Here is a 26,521-nt window from a genome sequence, read left to right on the forward strand (position 1 = left end):
CAGTCTTGGATCATCACAGACTATCCTGTTAAACAGTAACTTAGAAAATCCAATCGTTCTCTCTAACGTAATTACTACAGAAATTCTACCATGTAATGATAACCGAAGTGTGATTCATGTTTAACCAAATAGTTAACATTTTCCACATAGGATTCTTTCTTGCTAAGCATACGCATCAGAAATGGGTACCTGCAGCCTAATTACAGTGTAATTAATATATACATAAGCCATGCAGCTAATGGAACGATAATAACTAGCATATCACACATTTACTTTCTGATTAGACAAAATCGTTCTAACAGCATGGTTATCACACAATTACGCTGTGATGCCAGTTGAACACTGTATTTCCCATCTTCGCACTATAAATCACAGTGTACTTAGACCAGGCGTATTTCTGTAAGATTGAGCAAAATCTTCCCTAAAGAAAAAAGAATGTTTTTTCTTCAATTATGTGTGTGTGTATATATATATATATGTATGAAAATATATATTCCCTGACTTGTTCACAGATGTTGCACCGCAGGTTTTGCTACATTCACTACTATTAACTAGTGGTGTCGCCATACAGTAAAATCCAGGAGATGATTCAAAGCCATAGTTGTCGTTGGCATAAGGGGTTGGAATGACGGTACGATTACCAGAAACCTCTTCATTGGCAGACTCAGACTGGCCTTCAGTTAGACATTTTTCACCGCAAAAACATAGGAAACCACCACGCTCTCAGCTCTCAGCAGAAGTCCAGCAAACACTTCAGCTTTGCTGAGACATTCGCTGAGCTGGAGCCACGGTTGAGCTCCCCTGGGCTGAGCTATGGTTTTGTGTGAAGGCCATATGGAGGCCACAGTTTTGATGCAAAACAAGGTGAAAGTCAGTTGCGGATGTTACAGTTTGAGGTTTCAGGTGTGAAACTCAAAGTGAAACCCATGAGACAGTTGAAATCCTGTGAGCACCAGAAACAAATGAAAGGCTTGCGCAGACTCCCGTGATTTAGATACATTTAGAACATCCCCATGACAGAGAAATAAAAATTGCTGTATGCAGATGTAATACCTTCTTGTTGGGTATTCACAGCCCTCTATCAGTGCTCATTATTAATGCTCACAGTATTTATCTGAAGCTAGAGGTATACGCCAGGGGACGATAAGCATGAAGAGCTCTGACATTGCTTTTGTTTCCTTGTGAAAGCAAGGACAAATCCCCGGATAAAACAAGGCCCGGCTTCCTAGCCCTGTAACTGCCCACGAAACTTTCTCTGGCGAGACCTCGCCTGCAGACTCCAGCTCAGGCAGAGGAAGCTGCCGCTGCCTGCTCCGCCCCGCCCCCGAGCCCTCCAGGCCCCACCCCCTCGCTGGCGGCCCCTCCTCAGGTGAGGGCGGCCCAGCTCCGCGCCCAGGTCGGAGCCCGGAAGCCCCGAGGTGTTGGCGGCGGCGGCGGCGCCACGGCCATGGCGGGTGCGGGGTTGCGGCGGCTGCCGCTGCCCCTGCGGCTCCTGCTCCTTCTCGTCCTCCCCGTCCCGCCGGCGGACGCGGCGCTGCGGCTGCTGCTCGGCGCCGCGCCGCCCTTCACCTGCTCCCAGCCGGTAAGCGCGGCGGGGCCGGGGCAGGAGCACGGCCGCTCGGCGGCGGGGCCGGGGCCAGCACGGGGGCTGGGGCCGGGCCTCCGCAGCCGGGCGGCGCCGGGCGGCAGGGCCGGGGCTGCGCGGGGGCGACGGCCTTCCCGCGGCGCCAGCGGTCGCCAACGACCGTTGGCGGCGCCGCCGCGGGGGGCCAGGGGGCAGGGCCGGAGCGCCCCTCGGTTGGCGGCGGCGGCGCCGCCGCGGCCCCCCCCGGCTCGCGTTTCGCCGCGGGGGTTTTCGGCGCCGTTTCCTGGGCGCAGGGGAAGGTCCGCGGCGGGGAAGGTGTCGGTGCCCCCGAAAGAGCCTGTCCCCGGCGGCGGGTGGCGGGTCCCCGGTGGGCGCCCTCGTTGTTCCCTGTGGCCCCGCCAGCTGCGGTCCTGCGGCTGACCGTATCCCTGTGTCATGCCGCGTTGCTCAGTTAAGGACCGGCACTCCTTTTCTCCTGTTTTCTTTTTTTCTTCTCTACAGTTTGGGGCTGTGGTTGTTGTGGTCTGTGTGCAGCAAAGCAATCGCATGTAACAAAGCAGCTGCGTTACTTTCGTGTTAAAGCCAAAATTGTAAATACCACAGAATTGGCCCGGTCATGTGATCCCTGCCAGGAAGCGCCGGTCGCTAACATCTGCGAGGGGCCGGGGCCGAGATTTGCTCCAACTGCCTGGAGTGACTGGGCAGGATGTGAGTCTTTGCTAGTAGCTGGGGTTGCCTAATGTTCTAAACGTTTTAACCTATTCCTTACAGTTAAGGGAACTGGGGGTGAAAACTGTGGATCTCTGCTGAAGGAGTAGTTAAACAAATGATCTGTGTTTCTGCAGATTTGCAAAGGCTGATTTTTAGCTCCCTTTCCCCCCCAGTGCAACCAGGCGGAGAGGACGTCAAATAAGAGAACTGCAGATGGGGTATATGTAAGAAGTGAACTAACCAATATGAACTGATTTTTGCTGGCCTGAAGTATGAACTCCTAGACAGCTTTGATTTGGGGAGAAAGTGTCTAAGATGCATGTAAAAAAAAATACGTGGGGTGGGTTCTTTTTTGTTAATAATAGTAGTGCATGCATAATCACAGGATAATAGGCAGTTCTCTTCCAAGCTGGAAAGTCTTGTATGTCATGATGCACCACCAGTAGTCTAGACAAGGCCGTTACTTGGATGTGGTTACTCGTATGTGAAGCAAAAAGTTTCCTTTGGGGTGGTAGATTTATAAGTGAGTATGTAGGTAAATAAGTGATTTGCTTCTTGTAGCGTGTTGCACCTTCTTTTCAACTTCATGTTTCTAGCTCTTCTAAAGAAAATTTCCGCCTCTGTATTAAATCGGGATATGTGTGGCCAGCTACAGGAAGAAAATGTGACCTTTAAGAGAAAACATAAATCCCAGCTGTTCCATGGCACACCTCCCGTTTCAGAGTGTCTCCTATATGCATCACTGGGTGAAGCGTTCAGTGCAGTTACCCTGGTGTAGTGACCTAAAGAAGTATTTTCCTGTCCTGACTAGTTTAAACTTCTGATATGCTGAATGCTGAGCTGGTGAACGTGTCCTGTGATCCCAGTCCCTTCTTTCTGTCCTTGCAAGAGACCCAGCCCTCTCCCAGACTGTGATATTCTTGTCCCTCTATAATCTTTTCCTTACACATTTCCTATTCATCGTATATTCTGCCTCCTGTCCTAATACTTGACCATGAATTTATGCATGTTTCCATGGCCTCTCCTGTGCTGACTTTGTTTGGGGTATTTAAAAATGCCCCAAGAAAACAGTCACTTCTGCAATTTTGGTATAGCTTGGACATTGGAGAATTACAAAATGCAAAACCTTAGGAAAAGGGAAAGAGGAGACTGCAGCATTGCTTAGGTGTTTGACATAGCCATGTGTGTCCAAACTCTTAGTCACGTAAAGTTTGAGAATAGTGCATCATGGAGTTTCTGTGAGTCCTTGGATGCTTGGGCTTTGACTGACTCTGTCTTCCTGGTTACACATCCTTTTTTAGGGAAAGTGAACCACAATTTTTCGGTGAAAGTGTTGCCAGTACATTACTGGCCTTCGCTGAGGAGGCATGTTGCCCTGCGCGCTGGGTGTGCTCACAGATCAGCAGATGTGTAAGCCTCCTATTTTGGTTGCTCTTCCAATAAGCCATTTTCTAAAATGCAGACCAATTTATGAAAAATCAGTTGGCCTAAACAAACCTGTAGCAGCTTCTTTAGATGCAATTATGAAGCTGTTGACACACACAGGAAAACTAGCATCAACCAAAATTATGACAACTGAAAACGGCTTCCCCTTCCGTTTCTGTTGGTTGCTGTGTTTTCGGAGGGCGATTCAGTAATCCTGCCAATTGGTGACTGCAGTGTGGTTTGAAAGGGAAGCTGTTGCTGAGCCAGGTTGGTGAGACACACTTCCTTTTTCTAGCCCACCGCACTCACTTCTTTTACTGAACTTTAGAGGAGGTCAGGGCAAGTAACAGTGGCTTTTCAGCAAAACTTGCATCTGGCAGAGGCTGTTTTGGAGACAGAGCGGAGGGGGAAAAGTGTCGCATCAGCAGACACCTGTAATAATTTAAAAAATTAAAGTCTTGTGAGCAAGAGCTCATCTTACTGAAATGACAACAAATGTACTTAATTGAGCTTACTCACCACCATTTCATCAAAGCAACTCTGCTGTAAGGCTGGAATAACACGGTTGCAAATCTAGTTCTTTCTAGTAACTATTGAATATGTCATCTGTGGGGAGGTTGGGTTCTGCCCTTATAGTGTGTATGAGGGGAAAAGAAATATCCCACAGGTTAAATACCCATCTGGTTGTTCACAGTGAAGTGTTTAATCGTCATGTTCAGTCATGGGGCTGCAACTGTTTTACAACGCAGCATGCCTTGTGTCCTGGAGGAATACAGTGTTTATAACCCCGCTATCTTTATACTGTTGGATAGGTGTATATAGTTGCTGTAAAAGCACTAAAAACCTCTGGAGAGGAAGTTCATGCAACTCCTTTTGTGAAGGTGAGTGGGGGTGGTACACAAGAGACTTGTCCTGTGTCTTCTCTACAAAGATGTTAACTTGCCTTTGCTGTTGACCAGCTAAATTAAAAATATCACAAACATTTTGTGGAAGATAGTTGTTTCTTCCTGGTGTTAAACATCTTTCAGTAGTTATTCTTGTAACATGTTAATGTCCTAGCAATCTCCACTTCTGAGAAGTGAGGAATCAGGAAAGGAAAATTACGGTAAATTTTAGATTAGTCAAGCTTTGGGAAGCATATGGAATAGCTCATAGGTGAGAGGCAAATTTTGGGAGGTTGGAGCCCTTCTCATTCAGCAGCAGCCATTTTTTTTAAAGGAAAGTTGGATACCTTCCCAGCTCAATGCAGTTTCTTGCCAGTTATCACAGCATCCTGCTGGGAAGTCTTGGCCTTCTGTTAACTTAATGCTTGGATTGTAGTGACACAGTGCTTTTAATCAGTTCCATTTTTCAGATTCATATGGTTCACGTTGTATGTGGTCTCTTCTTCTTTGATATCAAAAGCAAGAATGAAGCTGGGGAGGGAAGTGAAAGTATTTTTAGCTCTCCGTGAGCATGTGACAAATATGAAGAGTTGACTGTGCCTGTCCTGGTCTACTGATCATTGTTTCATGCATCACTTCGCAATCTTATTTTCATTTTTATGCCTCCTATCTCTGCAGCTTTGTTTGGGGGCCCTGATAGGTGATGGGGAAATGGTGAGAAGAAAACGTATCTGTTTAAGCCAGTTCTTCTGTAATAATGTGCACAGCCTATTGCCTGCCTGTGGGCTCTATCTTTGGCTTTTATGTAGAGCTGTTCATTTTTGTCCCCTCTCCTCCTATTTGCTTGCTCGTCTGTAGTATCCTGCCCGGTACACACCTCTCAGTCCTGTAAATGCTACTTATGTGTTCCTAGCTTTATGTGGAGGAGTGGAAAGAATCATCTGTGTAATTTTATTTCTATCATATCACCTAACCTCCTTGCTCAAACAGGGAAATTAGGTTAAGTATTTCTGCTGACCACAGCATTGTTCCTGTAGCTTATGAGTGAGCTCAGTGCATCGGGGGGGACTGGACTTGCCTGGACCTACAGAAGGGAAACCCACGGGCGGCAGCAGCAGCAGCAGTTCCTCCTGGGGCTGAAGGTGCAGCAGGGCAAATTGGGAAGTAGATGCCGAGCCCCCAACAGCACAGGAAATCTATCGAATTAAGCACTAGTCCAGCTTCCGACAAGAACTGAGACTTGGCAGGGGGAGAGAGTATTAGAGTTTATGAAATACTAGACTAGGCGTAGAGAGGGCATCGTAGTAAGAGCTTTTTCCCAATTAGAGGTGACATATCCATGTGTAAGAGAAGGTGGAACTTTCTTACCTAGCATGTCCAAGGTAGGATTTAATCAACTACTTGATGCCACTGGATTTCTTAGGTGACTTTTGCATCCAGTTCATAAATGCAGAGAACTCATAACAGCACCGTCACATTATAATGTGATGGCAATTCTTAACTGTAAGCTTGAATTTGTAAGGCATCCTGGAAATAGATCTGCTTGAGTAGAAAAAAATGAATTGCTGTGGGGTTTTTTTGTTGTGGTTTCTCTTTTTTTACATCAGAAATTTTTTGCAGCTTAGTTTGACTCAGACTTTAGGGCTGACTTATTTTACTGCAGAACTGACTTGCATTTTCTTAATTGCTTCCTGTTTTTTGGCCGTCGTTCTCTGGAGTTGCGCTTTCTGGCAAAAAAGTGCATCCTCAGTTGCAGCCAGTCCAAATCAGCTGGGCTACAGCTTACTATCCTAAAAGGAGAGGAGAGTTTTCCTGGCGACTGCTTTCGAGGGATCCCTCAGGGTTCTTATATCCCTGCCTGGATTGTGACTTAGTTTTCTCCTGCTGCTATCTTCATTTTCCTGTGCCAACAGAGAGGCCTTCTTGGCCATAGGAACTCTTCTTCTAGGCGCTTGGGGCTGCTAAGCCATCCCTGTGACACCATGGGGATGGGCGAGGGAGCGGGCCAACAGTTGAAGGGGTGCAGGCTGCCACGTGGAGGGAGGATCCTTCTCGTTCTTGTGGTAAACCACCAACTGGTGGCAGCTTAACATGCTTTCATGTAGTCAGCTAGAGGTAAACAGATGCCACTTGCACAACAGATGAAGAGGCTGACGTGGGGCAGGAAAAACCCTATGAATGTAGCCCCCTGAAAACCTTAAGTGGGGCTGGGGGCATGGTGACCTACTGGAATAACTATAGTTGGCTGTCCCAGTAGAAATCCAGTGCGGAAGGTTAAGTGAAATCCTGAATGTCGAATTTCAGTTAGTCCAAAACCTTTGTCAACAAACCAATGGCGCCTGGTCCAGCTGTTGCCTTTTTAATGAATGCCAGATAAGGGGCAGTCTCATTGCTGCTGAGAACATCATTGCGAACATTTCACCTGGGACAACAGACCTGGGTGAAAGAGTGAATCTGTTTGCCTGCTGTGCTGGATCAATCTTCATATCTGTAACAAAACAAAAAAAACGGAAATTGCAACTCTTCCTTGGTTAACCATCTGCTAATAAACAGAAGCACTAACACTCATATGAAAGCAGATGTTACTGCGGTTTAGGCAAATAATCTATTATAATTTATACAAGGGCTTTATTATGGTGCAAGTTACAATAATTACTGATAACTGAAACAGCACAAGGACAAAATGACTTTAGTATTAAGTGGTAGGTTTTAATGGCAGTCGTTAAGCTAGGGGGGAAAAAACATGGTTAGTAGCCCATTGGTTTTGTTGCCTGTTGATGCAAGGGGCACTGTCAGGTTAAATGCTCCCCCCCCTCCTCCTCCCCCCTCCCCCCCAGAAATAGTCTGACTAAGCATTTGAAATGTTAGGAGTAAATTTTTTTCATCGGTTGATCTGCTTTTCCATACTGGTAGCTACAATTTATATTTTTTTCTCTTTCAGTGAATGTAGCTTAGCTAGTTTGGCTTTGATTTAATCAGCATTCAGTTGTTGTATTCTAGGATTTTTTTCCATTGTCAAAAGATTTAGGTTGCAGATGCTACATATGAATGTTCCAGTGCAAAAAAAGTGATTTTTGGAGGCACAAAATTGTAACATTTCCTTTGTTTGTATTTATAAAGCATTTTTTCTTAATATTGATGAAATCAAATACTCTGTGGAGGATTTGCCTGCCTGTTTGTCTGCAGTAATTTAAATTGGTGCAATATAATTGTGAGAGTGTAATTCACAGACTAACTTGGTATTTGATATTCAAATTGATTAAGTTGATTCCTTAATTGTGACTGTTTTGACCTTTTGAGTGCACGAAACATAATGAAAAGTACCTCTTGCATGTTTTTACTAGTTGACATTTAAGTGCATAGATTCAATTTGCTCTTGGTTATGCTACAGCTCCTGTGCCCTGTGCAGAGCATTTTTGATGGCATTTGTCTTGAGACTTCCATCTAGTAAAACACTGGATGTTTCCAGAGTTGTTAGTACTGCAGCCTGGGGAGGAGGCTGGGGTCCACCAGCAAGTTGGAAACTACAAGGAAAACCAGAGTGAAGATGGGGAGGAGCAGACAGAGGGTTTCTGCCCAGGAGCTGCTAATACTTGGGGTCAGGGAGGAGGAGGAAGGGGACAGAATGGGGTAGCAGCAAGGAAAGGTTAAATATGTTGCTACTTATCCCCCTTCCCCCCTCATTTATAAGGGAAGCTTTAATAGTGAAAAGTAATTGGAATATTTGTGCCAACTGTGGGATGTTGCCTAAATCCTAATGTAGCACTCTAAAGATGATTTCACTTAAATTTTTAACTGAAAAATGAAGAGGCCCATTGCTAGGTAGCTAGTAGGAAAATAGTTCTTCATCGAGGTTTAGTTTTCAGGCAAAGTGTTGTATAGACTTGTGTATGTTCAAAAAGTCAGGGTGGCTGATTAGGCAGATTCCTACCTTTGAATTCACTGAAATGAAATAGTGTTTCCTGAATTATAATAAAGTTGATCCATGTTATACAATTTAAGTGTTGCATTGAATCTTTTTAACATAACTGTAGCTGAGGTACTTTTGTATTACTGCTTATCAGTGTGGGGATGTGCTTACCTATAAAGGACACCTGAAAACTAGATTTATACTTGTTGATCACATTGACTTTTGTAACAAAGGCCTGGAAGAGATTTCCAGTTTTTCATTTTTTTTTCTATGAGCATGAGGAGCTAAATGTCAAATCTGCCTGCTTTAGCTGAAGGTTTGTGAGAACACACATAGGTAAATTGAAATGTGACTATTAATGTCTTAAGCTTTTTTTTTTTTTCTCCCCCCTCAGGGTATTTTAGTCGGTGGAACTCAACTCAGGTTTAAAATAACCAGTTGCTCATCATAGTTCGTGTGATACCTGAATTCACCCATCACTTTTCTTCTGCATTTCCTTCAAATACTGCAAAGTTTATTAATTGTCGTGATGTTTTGCCTTCACTAGGACTTGTCTGAAGCTAGGATGTAGTCCTGTGTGTGTGATAAGCAGACAGAAGCCATCATGGCCGTCGAAGCATAGCGTCCCCCGTCCTCCCCAGGTGTGGTGGCTTGTTCATGGCCTTCCTTGCATGAGCAGCTGTGTGGCAAGCCAGAATGGGGAAAGATCTGATTCACAGCTGACCTCCCCTTCAGTTGGTTTTAGCCTGGATCAAGATGCCCACGTAGCCACCTGAATGCTTGTGCCAGCACAGGGAAGGTACAAAGCTGGGGTGTAAATGAAGGGAAGCATAGGGTTGTGTCTCTGGCAGCGGTGCTGTCTAATGTCAGCTTAATGGCTATGAAATTTTAGCCTTCCTTGTTGGGCTGGAATATGAGTTCACTACAGAAAAGGTACTGAAAGCTGGCTTTATCAAGCGCCATCCCTATGAAAATCCCAGTAAACGCAACCCTAGATAGCTTTTACTTCAGCCCCAAGCCCCACGTACACCTCCAGTTGCCTGTAACAAGTTACACAGAGGCTAAAAACACCACTGCCTTGTGTCTGCAGGAGTTAATTATGTTGCGGCTACAGCATGCCACCTTGCTATGTCAAGGCATAGGAAAAGAGTGGGAGGGACCCTAGCCTTTATCTTGATTTGCCAAGTCAGTGAGAACTTCACGCTTTAGCATCACTAGGATTTTGTGTCACACTAACCAAGTAAGTTTACATGCCACTTTTCTCTAGTGACCATGGAGTCTTCCAGAATAAACAAAACATACATGGGGAAAACCAAGCAGAGCCCATATAACCTCTCCTTGTTTCTTGATATTCAGGGCATCCTTAATAGGCAAGAGTCTAATTCTAATTTTTTCTGTCACGGATCAACTCTAAAGCATATCTTTATCTCTTGAAAGTAAAAACATCGCATCCTCTGTGTAGGCCTGGTGTTTACTAAAGAGTTTGTCTTTTTTCCTTTCCCTGGTTCTTACGTGACATCGGGGAAAAGACCAGCCATAACTTTCACAGCCTTTGTGTTGAGGAAAGGAGCATTTGTTGCTGTGTGTTGCCCGTCATTTGTCCGAGTTAAGTTTTTTTGAGCATCTTCACACAGTGTTTTTTGGTCCCAAACGTAAGATGAGGGAAATGCTCTTTGTTAGGCAATGCATAATCCAGTACTTTAGTGGCAAACCGGGCTGCAGTCTTCCAGTCTGTGTGCTTCCAGTCGGCTGGGCTTGGGCGTCACAAGCATCACCACCATAATCAGGGCTGGGTAGCAGTAGCTTAAAGCAGCCCTGTTTAAAATCACACCCGTCTACGTCAAGCAAAGTATTTAATGTAACATTGGTTTTGGTTTTAACAGTCTCGGGTTTTGAAAGGTTTCTACTATCGTCATCTTGCATTTTTCCCTCTTTTTGATTTCATTCTATTATTGCTGCTTCTACTGTCACTTAAATGCACACTTCAGGTGTGCAGAGGTTTCACACCGGTGTCCTTTGCTTTTCCGCTTAAACTTTGTGTTCTTTTCTGGTGATTGATTCTTCCAGCCTGTCTGTGCTGCTCTTCACCGAACTGTTTGGTATCTGCCCTTCTCCTGCCACCGCATAGAAGCAAATTAATGTCAAGCCAGTTTCTATTTTGTGAGTAACGTTCTTGTTTCTTTTCCCCCCCACAGGATTTAAACTGCCTCGTAAGAAACAGTAAGTCATTTTTTTCTTCTTTGTGGTGTTCTCATCAGACCTTTTTGTTTTTTAAGTGTCTTCATGCAGCAACTTTTTTCCACTAAAATCAGAGAGGTGTGAAGTGAAGCGTTGCTATTGCACCTAGCTGTAGGAGTTTTCTATTTGATCCATAATCGGTTCTAGCCAAAAGAGGAGCGTGACGTTAAGTCTCTTTTTCAGGATAGAGTTCATGGTCGGAGGGGAGGGTGAAACACAACCCAAATTGTTTATCTTCTGTTAAAAGCTCAGTCAATTTTTTAGGAAAGACAAGTTTGTCTGTAGATGTTGGTTTTATTAAAAGCTCACCATCTATAGTAGTACTTGGTGATGGACAGATTAATGTGTAAACTAGAATAAAAAAGAAAGGAGCAGGAAGGGGGTGGTGCTGCTGTTGAGAGCAATGAATATAAATTATCAGGCATAAAGTACAATGAATTGGAAGAGGAAACTAAAATTATCATAAGCCCTACTGAACATAGGTGTTATTGGATAAATTGGGTGTAGGAGTCAAATTTTATCCATGGCACAGATCTGATACACTTCAGTAGAATTATCAGTAGTATTAAAATACTACTAACAAGCAGTTGTTCATTTGGTATATGGGAGATACCTGAATAGACCTGCAGAACTCCGTGGTATTTTATTCCAGTGGTTGTTTGAAGCAGGCTCATTTCTGCTTCTGTGCCCACCCTGTACTGTGCAGGCGCAAGTATTTATGCAGCCATGCTTAGCGAGCCAGACCAGGGAGCTGACTGTGCTGAAAATAACCAGATTTTAAACTTTTTTGGCAAAAGGGGGGGGGGGGCAGAGGAAGGGATGGAATTTGCATTGCCAGCTAGCTATTAGAATGCAACTTGACAGCACAGCTAAGCCCAGCTGCAGCTCTGCTGTTGGTTAATGCACTGTCTTATTTATTTGGCTTAAATTCCACCTTTTGGTTCTAGCTATGTTTTTCTCCTCAGGGGGAAAGGCTTGTTCGTGCCTGGTACACTCTGCCCTGGAATATGTTATTTTTCTAGGCTCCTCTAGAGATTTTTTTTTTTGATAAAATGAGCATCTGAAGATGGTCTAACTTTTTCCGAAGCCTAAAAATATGCTGACGTCAGAAGGGATGGTGCCAGCACTCCCAGTTGAGAGTTCCCATCACTGACCCAGCAAAAAAGCCTGGAAGTGCACTCTGATGGGGGAGCTGGTCCAGCACTGTAGCAGCAAACTGCTGCTGGGAAGTGCAGCTCCCCGCTTTGTCCTGGCCAGCAGCTGGCTGGGCCTGGCCCCTGCTCCCTCCAGGCAATGCCAGTGGCTGATCTGACTGAGTAGCCCACCAAAGAAATGGTGAAATTTTGTTTGCTGGATCAGTTTCTGAAGAAGTTCATCTCTCAGCCCCATGGTTGCTGAACTCTTGCAAGGGACTAAGTGGAAAATGCAACCTTTCATTAGCAGTGTGGCTTAAGCTGAAAGTGAAACTACATGTTTTATCTTTGTTTGGGGGGAGGGTGGGGGTCAAACTACAAATTCATTCGTTGTTTTTCATTTCAGTGTTACAGTATTTTAATGTGGACACAAGAAAAAGCTGAAAAATATCATAGCTATGTCTCCAAAGCCTCTATTCTACCTGCCATTTTACCTGTTCTGTTTTTATTTCTTTTTTGACATATGCAGTGATCATGCTAGCCTGATCATATGAGTCATAGATTGCATGACACAAGGAGCTCGTGTTCAGTAGTTTTTCTACTGGGTTTTCAGAAGTACTGTTACTCAGTTTATAAATTCCCATTGGGTATACGTGACCTAGACAACTTGTACTTATATGTACATTATATAGTATGTCAAAAAGTTTTGTCTGAGTGGCTGCAGTATATGAAGTGACTCAGGTATTTGATATGATTTTTTTGATACATGCTTTTAAAAATGCACAGCATCAGGCCTATGCTTACCCCCCCCCCCCCCAACTGAGCTGTTAAAGACATTCAAGCTCATGGTTTCCCACTGGCAACTTGACCTTCAGATTTGTCAGACAGTTCTTCCTATATTTGTGCTTCATTGATATTCAGTGGAGCTGTTTTTAATTTGTTCTGGTAAGTCAAATGTCTCACGTAAGTCTTAAGAAGATTATGCCTGTCCATAAAGCCTGGCATACCTGATTTTTTTTTTATTTTATTTTTTCCCCCTGATGAGATTACAGGACCTGTTTTCCATAACACCATGTTGACTGGCATTAATTATTTTTCTATCCAGAGGGCTTATTAGTTTAGGAAAGGTTTAGTAAGAGCTGTATGCTGATGTGAGACGTATATTCAGATTAGAAATAAGGCACTTCTTAAAGTGATTAACTGTTGGAACAACTTGCTTAACTACTTGGATTCTTTGCTTGTGTATCTGATAGACCTTTTTATCATTGGAAGGCTCAAAATTAGTATTAGTCTTCTAACATAGATCTGGTTCCACAACAAGGTATGGACTTGCTGCAGGAAATGTTGAGTGAACTTGACTTGTTAACCAGACTAGATTGCAATAATAATTCATTTCATGGATTTGAAGGAAAAGAGGAAATACGTATTACTAGAGTGCATGAATTCAGGGTATTAAAGACCATTTAGAGTACTTGGTTTCCCAGTTCATGTCTGAGTCTCTGCATGTTGAAAACTGCGTTTATTAACTGTGAAGCAGTCTTAACTGTCACCAAGTTTTGCCTTCTAAGTACTCCAGGACAAAGCGCAGACCGTAATTTCAATTAAGCTGCTCTTGTGCCATCAAATAAAAGGCAGCATGCACATTTATTAAATTGCTGTGCATGTCAGAATATCAGAAGAGATGGAAGCAAGATAAGCTTAGGACTAGTGGTAATTTGTTGTCAGAACCAAAAAACACTATTGAAATCCAAATTGTGTCAAGAGAAGAGTTTTTTCTGCCCTGCTCCTAAATAGCAGCTTTCATTTGCTGGATAGGTACCTGCATGGAGACAAGTTGGCTGCGAGTTTCAATGTGGACGCCTTCTGCTCCAAGTAGTCTTCATGTCTCTTCTGATGTTTTCCATCAGATGGATGGAAAATTGTTCCCTGTGCTTCGGATAGAATGGAAAGTGGCTACTGATGGTAAGTGGTGGCTGTTTAACATGAACATGGAGCAGAGGAATTAGGTGTGATCTAGTAAGGACAGAGATGAAAATTAGTACTCTAAGTCTTTTGCTGATCTACTCATGGAAGCAGAGCCTAGAGATTTTGGCATTTGGCTGCTTCATTTTGTTTTAGGTTTGTTGTTTATTTTGGAAGATGGTTTCTTGCTGCCTGAATCAGGGCTCTGGGCTTGCTGGGCCTTCCAACAGAGTTTAAAATGCTTTCATTAGTATGGAAAGAGACATAAAATGTGAAAAACAGATAAAAAGGGAATGCAACAGTGGCACACACCTTTGCTGCAGTAGTGAGGGGCGAAAGGAGGTTCCTGCTGCAAGCAGTACCTTCTCAAGAGTTGCTCTGTCAGAGTAGTGACTGTGGCTGTCTTACACAGGGGAATTTCTTCTGTGAACAGAGCAAATAGGAATTTATTTGAGAGAAAACAAATAGTTGCTTATGTGCTGTCATCCTTAACCTAGCACAAGCTCTTCCCATTGAGGATACTCTAGTCCTCGTGACTTAGATTTCCTTTATGCACATGTATCTTGATAAAGAAACAGTTGTCTCATTGCTGGAAGCTTAGCAAGTACCAGTAAGTGAACAAGGTACTTAACAAGTACCAGTAAGTTTTTTTTTCCACTCTCCAAACATCTTTGATTTTTCATGCATTTATGATGTTCCCCTTGCATACCCTTGTCCACAGTTTTGCACTGATTTGAAGCAGAATGAAATGCATTCTCCTTCTGGCTCTGCAGGGTCTGTGTCTGAGGGCTGGTCTGTATAGCATTATCACCTCAGTACAGCTGTGTTAATGTAGAAGCAGGTGTGGTTCAGATAACGTAGTCATCTGGTAGTCATGGGTATTAATGTGCTCGTTGGGATTGTTTATGCCAGAATAAAAGCATATTTGTTCTGGTGCCAGAATTGCATAAAGCAGCCCTGAGAGGCAGGGCTGAACACAACACTCACAAGCTGTGGACTGCCAGAACACCTGGAAGAATGAAGTTATGTTCCACTCTGCCCCTTCATTTGCACGGAGGGAGCACTTGCTGCGCAGTACAAACTACAACCTGGATGTGGTGTTTGTCAGCCCTGCACACTCAGTTTTTCTTGGCTAGACATGTTTGTGTCAGCATCCGCAGGACTTCAAAGCAGCGAGACTGTGACAAGACTAGGCTCAGTGGTAGGCTCTATGGGGGTTGTGACCTGTACACGCAGAGCTGGCAGGAAAAGAAAAACCTCTCTGTCCCTGTGCCTGCAGCTAGCATCCAGTATCTCCGGGGGGCAGAGCTGGCAGTGATGCAGGTGAACAGCAATCAACAAATCTGCGCTCAGTTTGATTTTCAGAACAACTTGCCACTTCAGGTCCGTCCAGATGGAGGCCGGGTGAGTGCAAAGGGCTCCAAACTACCTTTTCTAGTCCATGGGTTTGTTTCAGCTTCCCCTGTCATATAGCAAGTTTGTTGATAAAAAGCACAGACTGGTTAGGCGAAAGAGCTGGTGTAGCGATGCAGGTACTGCACTTGAGGCCAGGTGTAATTTCCAGTTTATTTTACACTTTCGTGTAACTGCGTGCAAGCTCCTTACCTATCTTGGTTTCTCTTTCACTTTTACTATCCTTCAGGTTATAAATGCCTTCTGATGTTTTGTTGCTCTCAGTTCAGTGCCTAGCACATGTCATTGTTCTAGATGTTCTTAAAATGAACAGTTGTAGCAGTTTTTGCTTTCTACTTGACGACTGTGACACTTTGTCTTTAACTCAGTCTTTCATTGTGCTTCCAATTGTCCTGCTCTAGATAGAAGCACAGACCTGGGGGTTTGTCTTTCCACCTTATGCTCACAGATTAGGAGACTCATCGGAAAAATGCTGAGCATCCACAGCTCCGTTTATAGGAAACAATAGGAAGTTGGATTTCATTCATTTGCTCGCCAAATGGACAGAAGTTAATTTACCCCCTTGACCCTGTGCCTTCCTCAGCATTTCCACAGCATTGCTGATATATGAAAAGCAGTATAGAAGAAAAAAATATGGAATGGCCAGGTACAGAACTATACATGTATAGTTGCAATTATAAATGCCTAGCACTTGCATGGCACTACAAGATTCGTACAGGACTAAAATTCTAGTCTCAGAACTGCATATTCTAATCTAATCTTCTTTCAGTTCAGAATGTAATTTAGTGGAAACTGTCCACACAGTTGAGTTTGGCATGAGATTGTTGTATCAGCTCAGAAATCCCAAGAAGTAACTGTACTTACTCCTCTCAGTCCAAACATGAGAATTTGAGATAGGAAAGCAAGACCAGGGGACTGGTTTATTTAAGGCATTTGGGTCTCCTTTTTTAACAGTCAAGCTTCAAAAAAAGGCAATATAGGATGGAGGAACCCAATGGGACAAAACCAAGTCAACTGTTAATTTCAGTACCTTGATAGCACAACTACAGTATCTGATTTTAAGTCTCCTTCCGAATGTTTTGTTTCAGTGGAACTTCAGTTTTGACCGCTTTGAGGTGGAACCTGGCCAGACTTACCAAGTGACGGTCTACCACCTGCCCAAACTGGGTACAGATGGAGACTACAACTGCAAGTCCATGCCTTACACGATGCCTGGTAAGAGGTGCTCTATTTCATTAGGCCTTGAGCTTGGGATTTTGTTTGATAGTTTGTGGATTAGGTTTTTCTCCAGGGCCAGGTACATGAACTGGGATCAAGTTTGGCAATGGGATGACAGTATTATAAAACTCTTGTCCTTTCTGAATATAGCTGTTTAGAAAAGTCACGTTGCTAGTCTTTTTTACAGTGCTGCTGTAGTTTATCCCCAAAGTGCATATATCATTTGTGTTAAAAGTCACCATCCTTGTTTCTGGGATCCTCTCACTGAAAAATAACACATAAATCTCTGCTTGGAAGAAGGTGCGTGTGGAAGAACAACAGACTGGAGGCCAGACACTTTCATTCTGGGTGACTAGTGACTTCCTAGATGGAAAACACAGCTATAAAAATGTTTATATGCTCTCTAGAAAGCTGGACACAGTATTTGGCTTGGGCCCCTGAACTCTGAGACATTGCTCATTAGAAATTCTGCTGCAGCTGTGGTTAAACAGAAATTCATAATGAAATTTGGAGACTAATATAGATGCCCCTCTGAGAGGCTGTTTGAAGAGGATAAATTACATATGCTGAATTTTGTTGCTGAAACATTCATCAGTGGAGCAGATAAAAAGATATTCCATCTAGTTGAACAGGGCTCTAGACTAATCGTTCATGTTCTCTACAGGCTATAAGTGCTGCTTTTGTTTAATTTGAAATCTTTGGAAGTTGTCCATGTGCTTGTGGAAGCTTGGAAGTACAGACCAAAACTTCCAAATCAGATTTAGCTTCTCATATAAAATTTTAGGCACCTAAGGATTGATTTAAAAGGCATGGTTAGGCTAAGTTTAACAAGAACCTTGATAGAGCTATGTGTCTGAGCCTTTCTTGTGCATATGAAAATATTCCTCTAACTAAAAGAACCTGGCTTTCTTTTGTTTTTTTTTCCCTGAATGTGCTGAGCATCTGCAATACTCTCTGACTGTACTGACCAATTTGTAAACATTTGGCATTCAATACACAGCTTAAACTGGTCCATCACTTTCTTCTTACCTTGCTTAGATTTGGGAGCACAACTCTGTAATTACAAAACTACGAAGTATGCAGTGGGTCAGTCAGTATGCAGCTGGAAAAGGAGAGCAGACACTTGATTTTTAGCACTGGTTATGTGGAGCACTTTTTAGCTTTGATCGTCCTCTGTTCTTCTGGAACCTAATGCATTGTGTCAAGGTCAGCAGTTGCAGGGAGCTTTGCTGATGAGAGTTTACCTGTGAATTACAGGGGCACGAACTCGACAAAGCTAGAAATTTAAGATCAGTAGTATTTTTTGCATCCGTTTAAGCAAGCAATGGTAGGGAGTTTTTTCTCTTATTTTGTTGCCTCCAGACCCTGGAGGAGAAATATTTTAGACTGAGACTTGTAAATCCCACACAACTAAATGTGTAAGTTTGGATTTGAGTGTGAAAAAGACCCCCAAAAAGCAGAGCCAATCTGGTAAATTAAGCTAAGAGAATTGTAAATATGGAAGAGCATTTTTAGGATCAAGAAAGATTTCAGCCTGCTAGTTTTCCTGGGACAGAACACTTTTGGAGGAATCTATGGTTGTGGCTCTCTCCAGGTCCGGATATCAGTATAAAATTCTAACTCCCTTCCCTTGAGAATGTATTATCATATAACCTTCTCTGCACAAGTCTTCTGCCAGCAAGGATTAAGTGTTAGTACTTGACAATATTAGAAACATTGTACGGTTTTAGTCTTTTTTCGTTAATTACCTTCATCCTTAAAAACGTAAAATCAGTGGAAGCGATAGTTTCTACCTTGGAAATGGCAATATTATTCTCGTGCAGAATTTTGCTACTGCATTGAAACAAAGGTCTCTAGTCCTCAAGGAGGGCTCCAAGTTAGGTGTCTGGTTTCTGATAAAAGGGGTGTTTTTCTTGAATGGAAGTGCAGTATTTCTGACCTGTCAACTGATGGTCTCTCTTTCCTGCAGACTGCAAGGACTCTCTGATGAAAAGAACTGTTCCCTGTATAAAGACAGGTAAAAGTTGTCTGTTTGAGTTACCAGTCATTGGTGCCCTGTTGAAATATTTTGACAGCTGAGTAACTTGAATATCTGCACTTCTTCCAGGCAGCCTGTGGGAGCCCAGGATCCAAGGTAGAAGTCTAGATGATGTGACTGTGCTCGTGAGCTTTAACCCATGGACGGAGTCTGCCCGATATCAAATCCATGTGGCCAGTTTCCTGAATGAGAAGAAATGTAAAATGGTCACGCATGATTTCACTGAGGTAATTACCTTCCAAGTAATTTCTGCTGTGATAATTTAGACAAATATTTCTTTAATAGTCACAAAACAAGCAGATAGATGATGTTAGGAGAACTAGCAAATGTACTTGAACAGTGATTTCCAAGGAATTATTTTCAGATTTTTATTTGGCCTTTGGAAGACAGAACTTTCCTTTAGGAATTTGGTAGATAAAAGATCAAAAGGATGTTCTCAAAGATACCTTTTCTAATGTATTAGTGTTCTAATGCATTATTAATGCTAATTCAGTATTATTTTTGTGAACAATGAGATGGTTATGGGGCAGTCTGTAAGCACCTGTAGAGGAGATAAAAATTTGACATTGGACAATCTGGGCTTTATTTCCTTTATCAAGCCAGTGCCTGGGAGACAAAGCTAAATAAATCAACCAAAATTGAGGTGAGAAGTTTTAACAGTGAGTACAATAAATCGTTGAAGTGATTTATCAAATGTTATGTTTGGCTGGTTTTTTGAAATCAAGAGTGCTTTTGCAAGAGGTGTTCCAGTTAAACTGAGAATCAATTCCTGTAGGTCTTAGACCTGTGTTGTTGAGAAGCTCAAAGTAGATGCAGACTGTTGTCTTCTGACATAATAAACTGCCCCCTTCAGGAATCTGAGGGAGGAGGAATACTGAATTTTTGATACTAGTCACTATCCTGCCTTGAGTGAGGGAAGGTAAACTGGAATTCACCTTGCTTAATCTTTCCATTCCTTCCACACTTAACATCCTTCAGACTCCCCCACTGATGTGCCTTGAAATTATTACCGGCACAGCACGTACAGCTGTGTGCATGTATCCCTGGCAGAGGTGACTATACCTCATTTCAGAATATGCCTCTGCTTATTGTTGTAAGAATGTATTGACACTGATAAGATACTGGTTGCATGCTATGGATAACAAGAACAATTTATTTGTCTGTTGTGGTGTCACTGACAGCAGTGTTAAGTCATCTTTTTAAATTCAAACAAACCAGAAGCTGTGAATTGTTAATTAAAGTGTGAACATTAAATACCTTAAGACATTAACATTGTTAAGAAACTAAGTTCAAGTTAATGCTTTTGAAGTTACACAAAAGACATCCTTAATTATTTATTTTTCCTGCTACCCATGCAACCTTAACCTGCTGTTTTAACTGCATCCCAATCTCTGTCACACAAGATGCCCACGGTAATGGTCACCAGCACATTTATCTGTCTCATCCTATAAGCTTCTGATTCCAAACAAAATTCGGAATTTCTGCTTCTTTGTACCACACTAGTAACTTGCATTTCCCATATTCTCCTTTCTACTCCTTTTCTTTCTTATGGCTTTCACTCTGTTGTTTTCTTCTTCCTTCCCTTATAATTGTTGCTTCTGATTTCTGCAGGATGGACTGCAGCAGCAAGTAAATGTTACAGTCAAAATAGAGAAGAACATAAGAGCTTGTTGCAGCTACAAAATTCAGGTACAGTCTCATTGTTCCTATGTCCATCATTCACCAACAAGACAATGAACAACTTCTTCTGAATATAGTATTCTTGCAGTGTTTTGTTCTGAGACTGGCTAATCCCCAATTACCCCTATCAGGGAAATAATGGTTATGCCTGAAAGAATAATTTCTCGCGTAAAGGTATCCTCTATAGACAGTGACCCTTCATTCTACTATAGGGTAGCCAAGCCTGAGTGATACAGGAAAAGGATTAACAGGTATGCAGCCTCAAGAACCTGCTGCCTTATTAATGTACAGTGAATAGTGTGAAAATTATTGATTAATCTTCTTGGTTTTTGAAGGGAAATGGGAATTCTGTGCCCTGTGCTGAGCTTTAGAGAATGAAGAGGCAGAGGGAGAGTAAAGTACGGAACAGAATTGCTGTTAAGAATAGCTTCTGTTTTCTGGATTTATTTCAACTACAGATTCAGCCGTTCTTTGTGAACTGTGGCACAGACTGTCTGAGACATTCTGCTTTCATCCCATGTTCATCGACTCCAAGTGAGACCCTCTCTTCTCTAAATTATATTCTTGCTGTTTTACAGATGAGAGCTGAAATTTTAATGCAGCTCTGTCTTTTGCAGGTGCAGACACATCAGGTAAGAAGTCCTTCCAATACACTGAAACTTCCCTTGCTGCTCTTTTCCTGTCATATAGAATAACAAGTGATCTTTACTGGGAATGACCTGATGGTCAGGAAATATCCCCTTGTAGCACTGCTGAGTTCAGAACATGAATTCTGTTAGATTTACTTCACTGTGCTTTAAAAAGGCAAGTATTTGTATACAATATGAACCTGACGGGATGATCTTTTTAATTATTGTTATTTGTTTTTAGAGGTACTTCACTTGCATGAAATTCTTTAAGAAACACTATTTTGACAAGAGGAGTCTTAATTTAAAATACTTTTTGTCACTCTGTTCAGTGTTCAAAAAATTTGCATAGTTAAAAAAAAGCTTTGGGAGAGAATAGCTTGCATATATTCATCTTCATGAATGTCAGGATAAATCACCTGCATAATGAGTTAACATTTTTTCTTGGCTGCAACAACACCTGTGAAAAGCTAGTTTTGTCCAAGATTAAAGCACACACGCACGCACACACCCACCCACCCACCCACCCCCCCCCCGTGGATTGAAATAATACTTCACCCTAAATTCTTTAAGAAGATAGAGTACGTGAACAAGCAGGATATGGGATGCATGCTGTTCACAGATGAAAGCTATTGGTCTGTGGTTTCATTGCGTTTCGTGTACAGCTCTTTGGAGCAAGCTTATAGTGCAGAGCATCACCATGAAAGCAGGACTTTGTTTTAAAATGTGACTGTGGCATTGCTGGCAAGGGGTGGTGGGGGGAAGTACTGGGCTGTCACTGTGCTCTTCTCATAGCTTTGGGCAGAACCATGGTCCTTCTACCTTGTCTTTGGCTGCTCAAGAGGTTTCTGTTCCTGGGTGAAACTCTTTAGCTCTTGAAAGCCATGTCTGAGTGCTCTTTTTATACCATAGGTGATATGATTATATGGTTATACTGGTGTATCACTGGGATCTGTGTGTTACTGGTGGGATCAGTCATAGCAGCTGTCATTTGTATGACCAAAAAACGAGCAGGTAAGACTCATACCGGCTGGAAAGAGAAGGCTGAGCTCTACAGCTAATCTTTCCTACTCCTTTATTTTTCTTACTATTTTATTCCTTGCCTTTGTGATGTTCTGCCACTGATATGCTTATGTAAATGCTTTCTTCTGCTTATATCACAAGACTTGTGTAACATCCTAATACCATCCACCTAGTTAAGTGAAGCCTCGATGGGTTGCGCTGGCTGACATTCCACTTTCACAGAGCTTCAGAAGAAGCTTATGGAGAAAGGGGACTTCACAGTTTAGCCCTTTGATTCCTACTAAACCAGGTTTCTGCAGGTATCTCTTCATTTATTTTTCTCCTGCATTGTGTAAGAGCCTTGCAGGATAGAAACTTCCTGTTTTCCAAGACCATAGTCTTTCCCCTGTCACCCAGTGTCTCTGCAAAACTCACTTCTATACTATTTTGAGTTTAAATAACGTTCTCCTGTGAAGACAGAAAAAGAAAAATGGAGCACAGGGATTGACACTGAGCAGTTTGGAAAATTGGGTAATTAAAGACAAATTCGTAGTCTTTTGTGCTGTAACCGTGAGGCAGTTATCACAGGGAGACTGTACAACTTGCTGAGGGCTTTTAACTGAGAGGAGTAATCAAAATCTTTTCAAAGGACTTCTCAACATAAAAATCACCTGTAAGATGTACCTGGAGACACTTTAGCTGCTGCTTTAGAAAAGCCTTTTAAGAAAAAGCTGTCTTTAAAAAAGCTGCTGCTTCTAAAGGAGAGGTAGGAGAAGGTGCGGGGGTTCTGTCCTCATTTTTCAGAGGCCATCCAGATTTGGGAGAGATGGAAAAAATCAGTTTTGAGTGTAGCCCTTCTCTGCAAGGAAAAACAAAGCAAAGCACATAGCAAAACTGGCTGTGCAAGAGGCTGTTTTCATTTAATACGTTTTTATTAGGCTTCTTCCTTCCTGTTTTGCCTCTCAATCAGACTTTCAAATCTAATCTTTGGAAGGAGTTGTTGTTTTAAAGGGATTGTTTTGCTTGTTAGAGTTGACAGCGACTTTCTCTCTTCCAGGACGCCAGCAAGGGAAAAGCAACCACAGTGACTTGCAAACTGGTAAGAGACCTGCCTGTGTGTTGTCAGGTACTCTCCTGTATGTAACGCATTCTGGAAGAGTTGTTCAGGAGGGGCTATCAGAGACTCTGCTCCTCAAAACCAAAATAACATAGCCTCAAGATCTTCCTGGTTAGCTGAAAGGAACTTTTTAATAACTGGTAACATTGAACAGAGAATATACAAGTTGGAGTGCCATCCTTTGGCAGATGGGAGATAACTACTTTGTAAAGTTTTATTTGTTTGTTGTGTTGTTTCTGTTTTGTTGGCACAGCTGTGGTTGTACTGGCAAAATAACCCTGGCTAATCATGTAAGCCATAGCAGCAGGAGATTGCTTTGGGGTGAATGCAGCTCTCCAGAAGGGATCATAGCTACACTTGCAAGACTGTTGAAACTAGTCCGCTTTATTTCTATGCATGGTGAAATTCTATGAACCATTTAGTCGGTATTGTAAACCACGGCTCCACTGTCTGGACTCCCATATCAAATTCCTGTAATGATGTCTGCTTACGTTGTCAAGATAGCTTTAAAAGTGGTAATAGAGCCATTTGTTACTATTCTACACTGCTTGTTGCTGGCTTGCACCATTTTACAGTTTCAGAATTGTAGTTGGGATGAATCTCTTTTGTCTTTCAGAGGTACTATCTCCAGACCTCCCTCTGCCACCCTTGAAGCCTCGAAAGGTGTGGATTGTGTACTCTGCTGATCACCTGCTCTACGTGGATGTGGTGCTGAAGTTTGCTGAGTTTCTGATGACTGTCTGTGGCACTGCTGTGGCCTTAGATCTGCTGGAAGATCATCAGATCTCGGAGCTTGGGGCACTACCCTGGCTTACTCGACAAAAGAAGGAGATGGAAGACCTCTCTTCAAAAATCATCATCTTATGTTCGCGGGGCACCCAGGCCAAATGGCAGGCCATGCTTGGGAGTGAGCCTGTGTGTCTCAAGCAAGATCAGCAAAAGCCAACTGGAGACCTGTTCACTGCAGCCTTGAATTTGATCCTGCCTGATTTCAAGAAGCCAGCCTGTTTTGGGATGTATATAGTCTGCTATTTTGAAGGGATAAGTAGTGAGGAGGATGTTCCTGATGTATTCAATGTCACTTACAGATACCAACTGATGGACAAGTTTGAGGATATTTATTTTCGGATTCAGGACCTGGAGAAGTTTGAACCAGGGCGTATACATCGATTCCAGGAAATCACAGCTGAAAATTACGTTGATACCCCTAGTGGATGGAAGTTGAAAGAGGCAGTGCAAAAGTTCAAGGAGTGGCAGATGGAGCATCCAGACTGGTTTGAGACTGAAACTGTCTGCCTGGAGAATGATGAGGAGCTGCAGTCCCTGAACAGAGACAGTCAGGTAGATGCATTGCTCAGTGAGCGGGGTGGAATTGTGAAACATCAGCTGCACCTACGGGAGCCTGATCCTAATTGCTGTTATGTCATCAACCTCCACATGCATGAAGGTGAAGGCAGAGGCTGCAAACTGCAGCCTCAGCTGAATCTGTGTGGGAATGCGACTTCTCAGACTATGGTCATTCCTATGGATGAGGCCTCTCTAGTTCAGGTAGTGGAGCTAGTCTCTCCTATGGAAGATAAAAATGTACTTGGTCATCATGTGCTGACTAATGAGGACTGCATAGAAGGAGTCCCTCTTCTGGAGACAAGTTTTCCACTGAGGAATAACATCATCCTCCATGATGACTGTGAAGCTTCTGCAATAGATGATAGTTCTGCAAACCTCTCAGGTGAACTGAGACACCAGCTGAATGGACTCATGTACTCTCTTTATCAGCAGAGTGTCATGCCTTCAGAGCCATCTTTCTGCCAAGAGGAAGCTGACAGGCCACACCAGTTGGTCTTAGATGACCAATGCAAAGAGCAAAGACAATCAGTGCAGTCAGACCAAGGCTACATCTCTAGATGTTCTCCTTTGCCTCCTGATGACCTTGTGGAGGAGGAAGAGGAGGAGGAAGAGGAGGAGGATCCAGAGAAACAGATGCTCTTTCATGAACTCTCTCCAGAGGTCTTGAATAGCCTAAAGAGCCTCCAGCAGCAGTTGTTTTTCCAGGACATTCAACGGAGCTGTGGCTGGGGGTATCCAGCTGAGGTGATGGACATGAGCCAGTCTTTGGAGGACTCTTAGGCTCCATCTGGGACATGCTCCATTTGCAATATGGGGATGGAAAGTGGTACCCTGCACAGCTCTGAAACTGCATTTCAAACACCATCCTTGTCCTGGTATTGCAAACAACTTACTGGTGGGAGCTTCCTGTCTACTGTCAAGAGACAGGGTTGCCCACCAGATGAGTAATGTCCTTGTTTGCAACCTCTGTATGGAAGGAGGCAACAAGGATATTAGTCGCTGCTATGAAAAAGCGGGTAGTAATTCTGTTCTGCTGGGAAATGTATTACATTGGACCTTCACTGATTGTGGAAAAATCACTGAGGTTCATGCAGCTGTGCCTTCAGATTTCCCACCAACCACCCTTGATTTATCACACTGGACAGAAGTCAAGGCCAGAATTCAGAACAGATTTAGATAGCATAGCAAACTTTACTTTGCCAGTTTAATGTGTCTTTTAAATATTTTCCTGTAAATACGGTGTTAAAGATGTGTGCCTTAAACGTCAGCTAGGTTAGGGCTCTCCCTGCCTCAACGATTTCTCATTTTGCCATTTGTTCTTTGATACATCTGGATTTCTGTGGCCATTCAGAAATCCAGTGGAGTACCAGAGCAGTAAACAAGATAAACTTTTAAATTAGGAGGCTGCTTTGTCTCCTTAACTCTCCATACTCCTTGTGGGAGTTTGGTGCTTGAAACCAGCAGTAGGGGGGAAAGGGGGGTTGGGGGGAAGGTTTGCTGGACAGAAAATGGGATATGGCTTTATTGTGCAGTTAAAGAAGAATCTGGGGCTGAATACAGAGTTGCTGAATCAGGGGAGTTTCGCAAATTCTGTAGCTCATCGCTGTGATGCTGTTTGCTTTTGGACATGTTAGTACCCGGAAGACTTACAGATGTAAATAGTGGCACACAGTTAAGGAAATGAAAGGCTACTGGGGGAGGGAAGGGGGTGGAGTGTAGCTCGAACAGATGCTAACTGTTGTGAAATATTTGCTAGTAATAAACTGAGGGATTAATCTTCCAGGAGCAGTGATGGAAACTACCAGTTCCAATGTTTTAAAAAATTGGACTTGACACACTAGAAAGAATAGTTCCCCTTAAGTGATCACATGTTGGCCCCTGTAGCATTGCCAGTCTAGTCAAAGCTGGCATTCACCCTGTTTGTTATCATGGTTTCTGCAGTCCGGCAAGCTGGGAAACAATTTGTGAGGTGTAAACACGTCTGTGCCTTTCTGCTTTGTGCTCAGACAAGCTTGTGATCTTCCTGTCCTTCTAAGTTTACTTGTCAAAAAATTTTAAGAGAATTTTATTTCAACTTTTTTAAATCTGATATTTCAGAAGATAACCTACACTCTTATTTTTTTAACCAGCGGTGTATTATGTTATTTTATAAATTTATATGTTTGTAACTTGTTTTTAATTTAAGGAACAAAATACAAGAATACATTAGAATATATTTACTTAAATACTTTT

At 42.8% G+C, this 26,521-nt stretch overlaps 1 protein-coding gene across 1 annotated transcript; it reads left to right on the forward strand.

The window, feature by feature from the left end:
- Positions 1 to 1,335: 1,335 nt before the first annotated feature.
- On the forward strand, positions 1,336 to 26,514 carry IL17RA (interleukin 17 receptor A). The gene is made up of 13 exons (XM_026116994.2): positions 1,336 to 1,582; positions 10,711 to 10,735; positions 13,702 to 13,848; positions 15,128 to 15,252; positions 16,350 to 16,476; positions 18,449 to 18,496; positions 18,587 to 18,744; positions 20,129 to 20,206; positions 20,656 to 20,731; positions 20,815 to 20,829; positions 21,736 to 21,837; positions 22,883 to 22,924; positions 23,559 to 26,514. Exons 1-13 carry the CDS (start codon positions 1,448 to 1,450, stop codon positions 25,067 to 25,069), a joined length of 2,589 nt encoding a protein of 862 aa, XP_025972779.2. The 5' UTR covers positions 1,336 to 1,447; the 3' UTR covers positions 25,070 to 26,514.
- Positions 26,515 to 26,521: the final 7 nt, after the last annotated feature.

This window comes from Dromaius novaehollandiae, chromosome 1 (genome assembly GCF_036370855.1).
Source record: "Dromaius novaehollandiae isolate bDroNov1 chromosome 1, bDroNov1.hap1, whole genome shotgun sequence".
NCBI classification, from domain to species: domain Eukaryota; kingdom Metazoa; phylum Chordata; class Aves; order Casuariiformes; family Dromaiidae; genus Dromaius; species Dromaius novaehollandiae.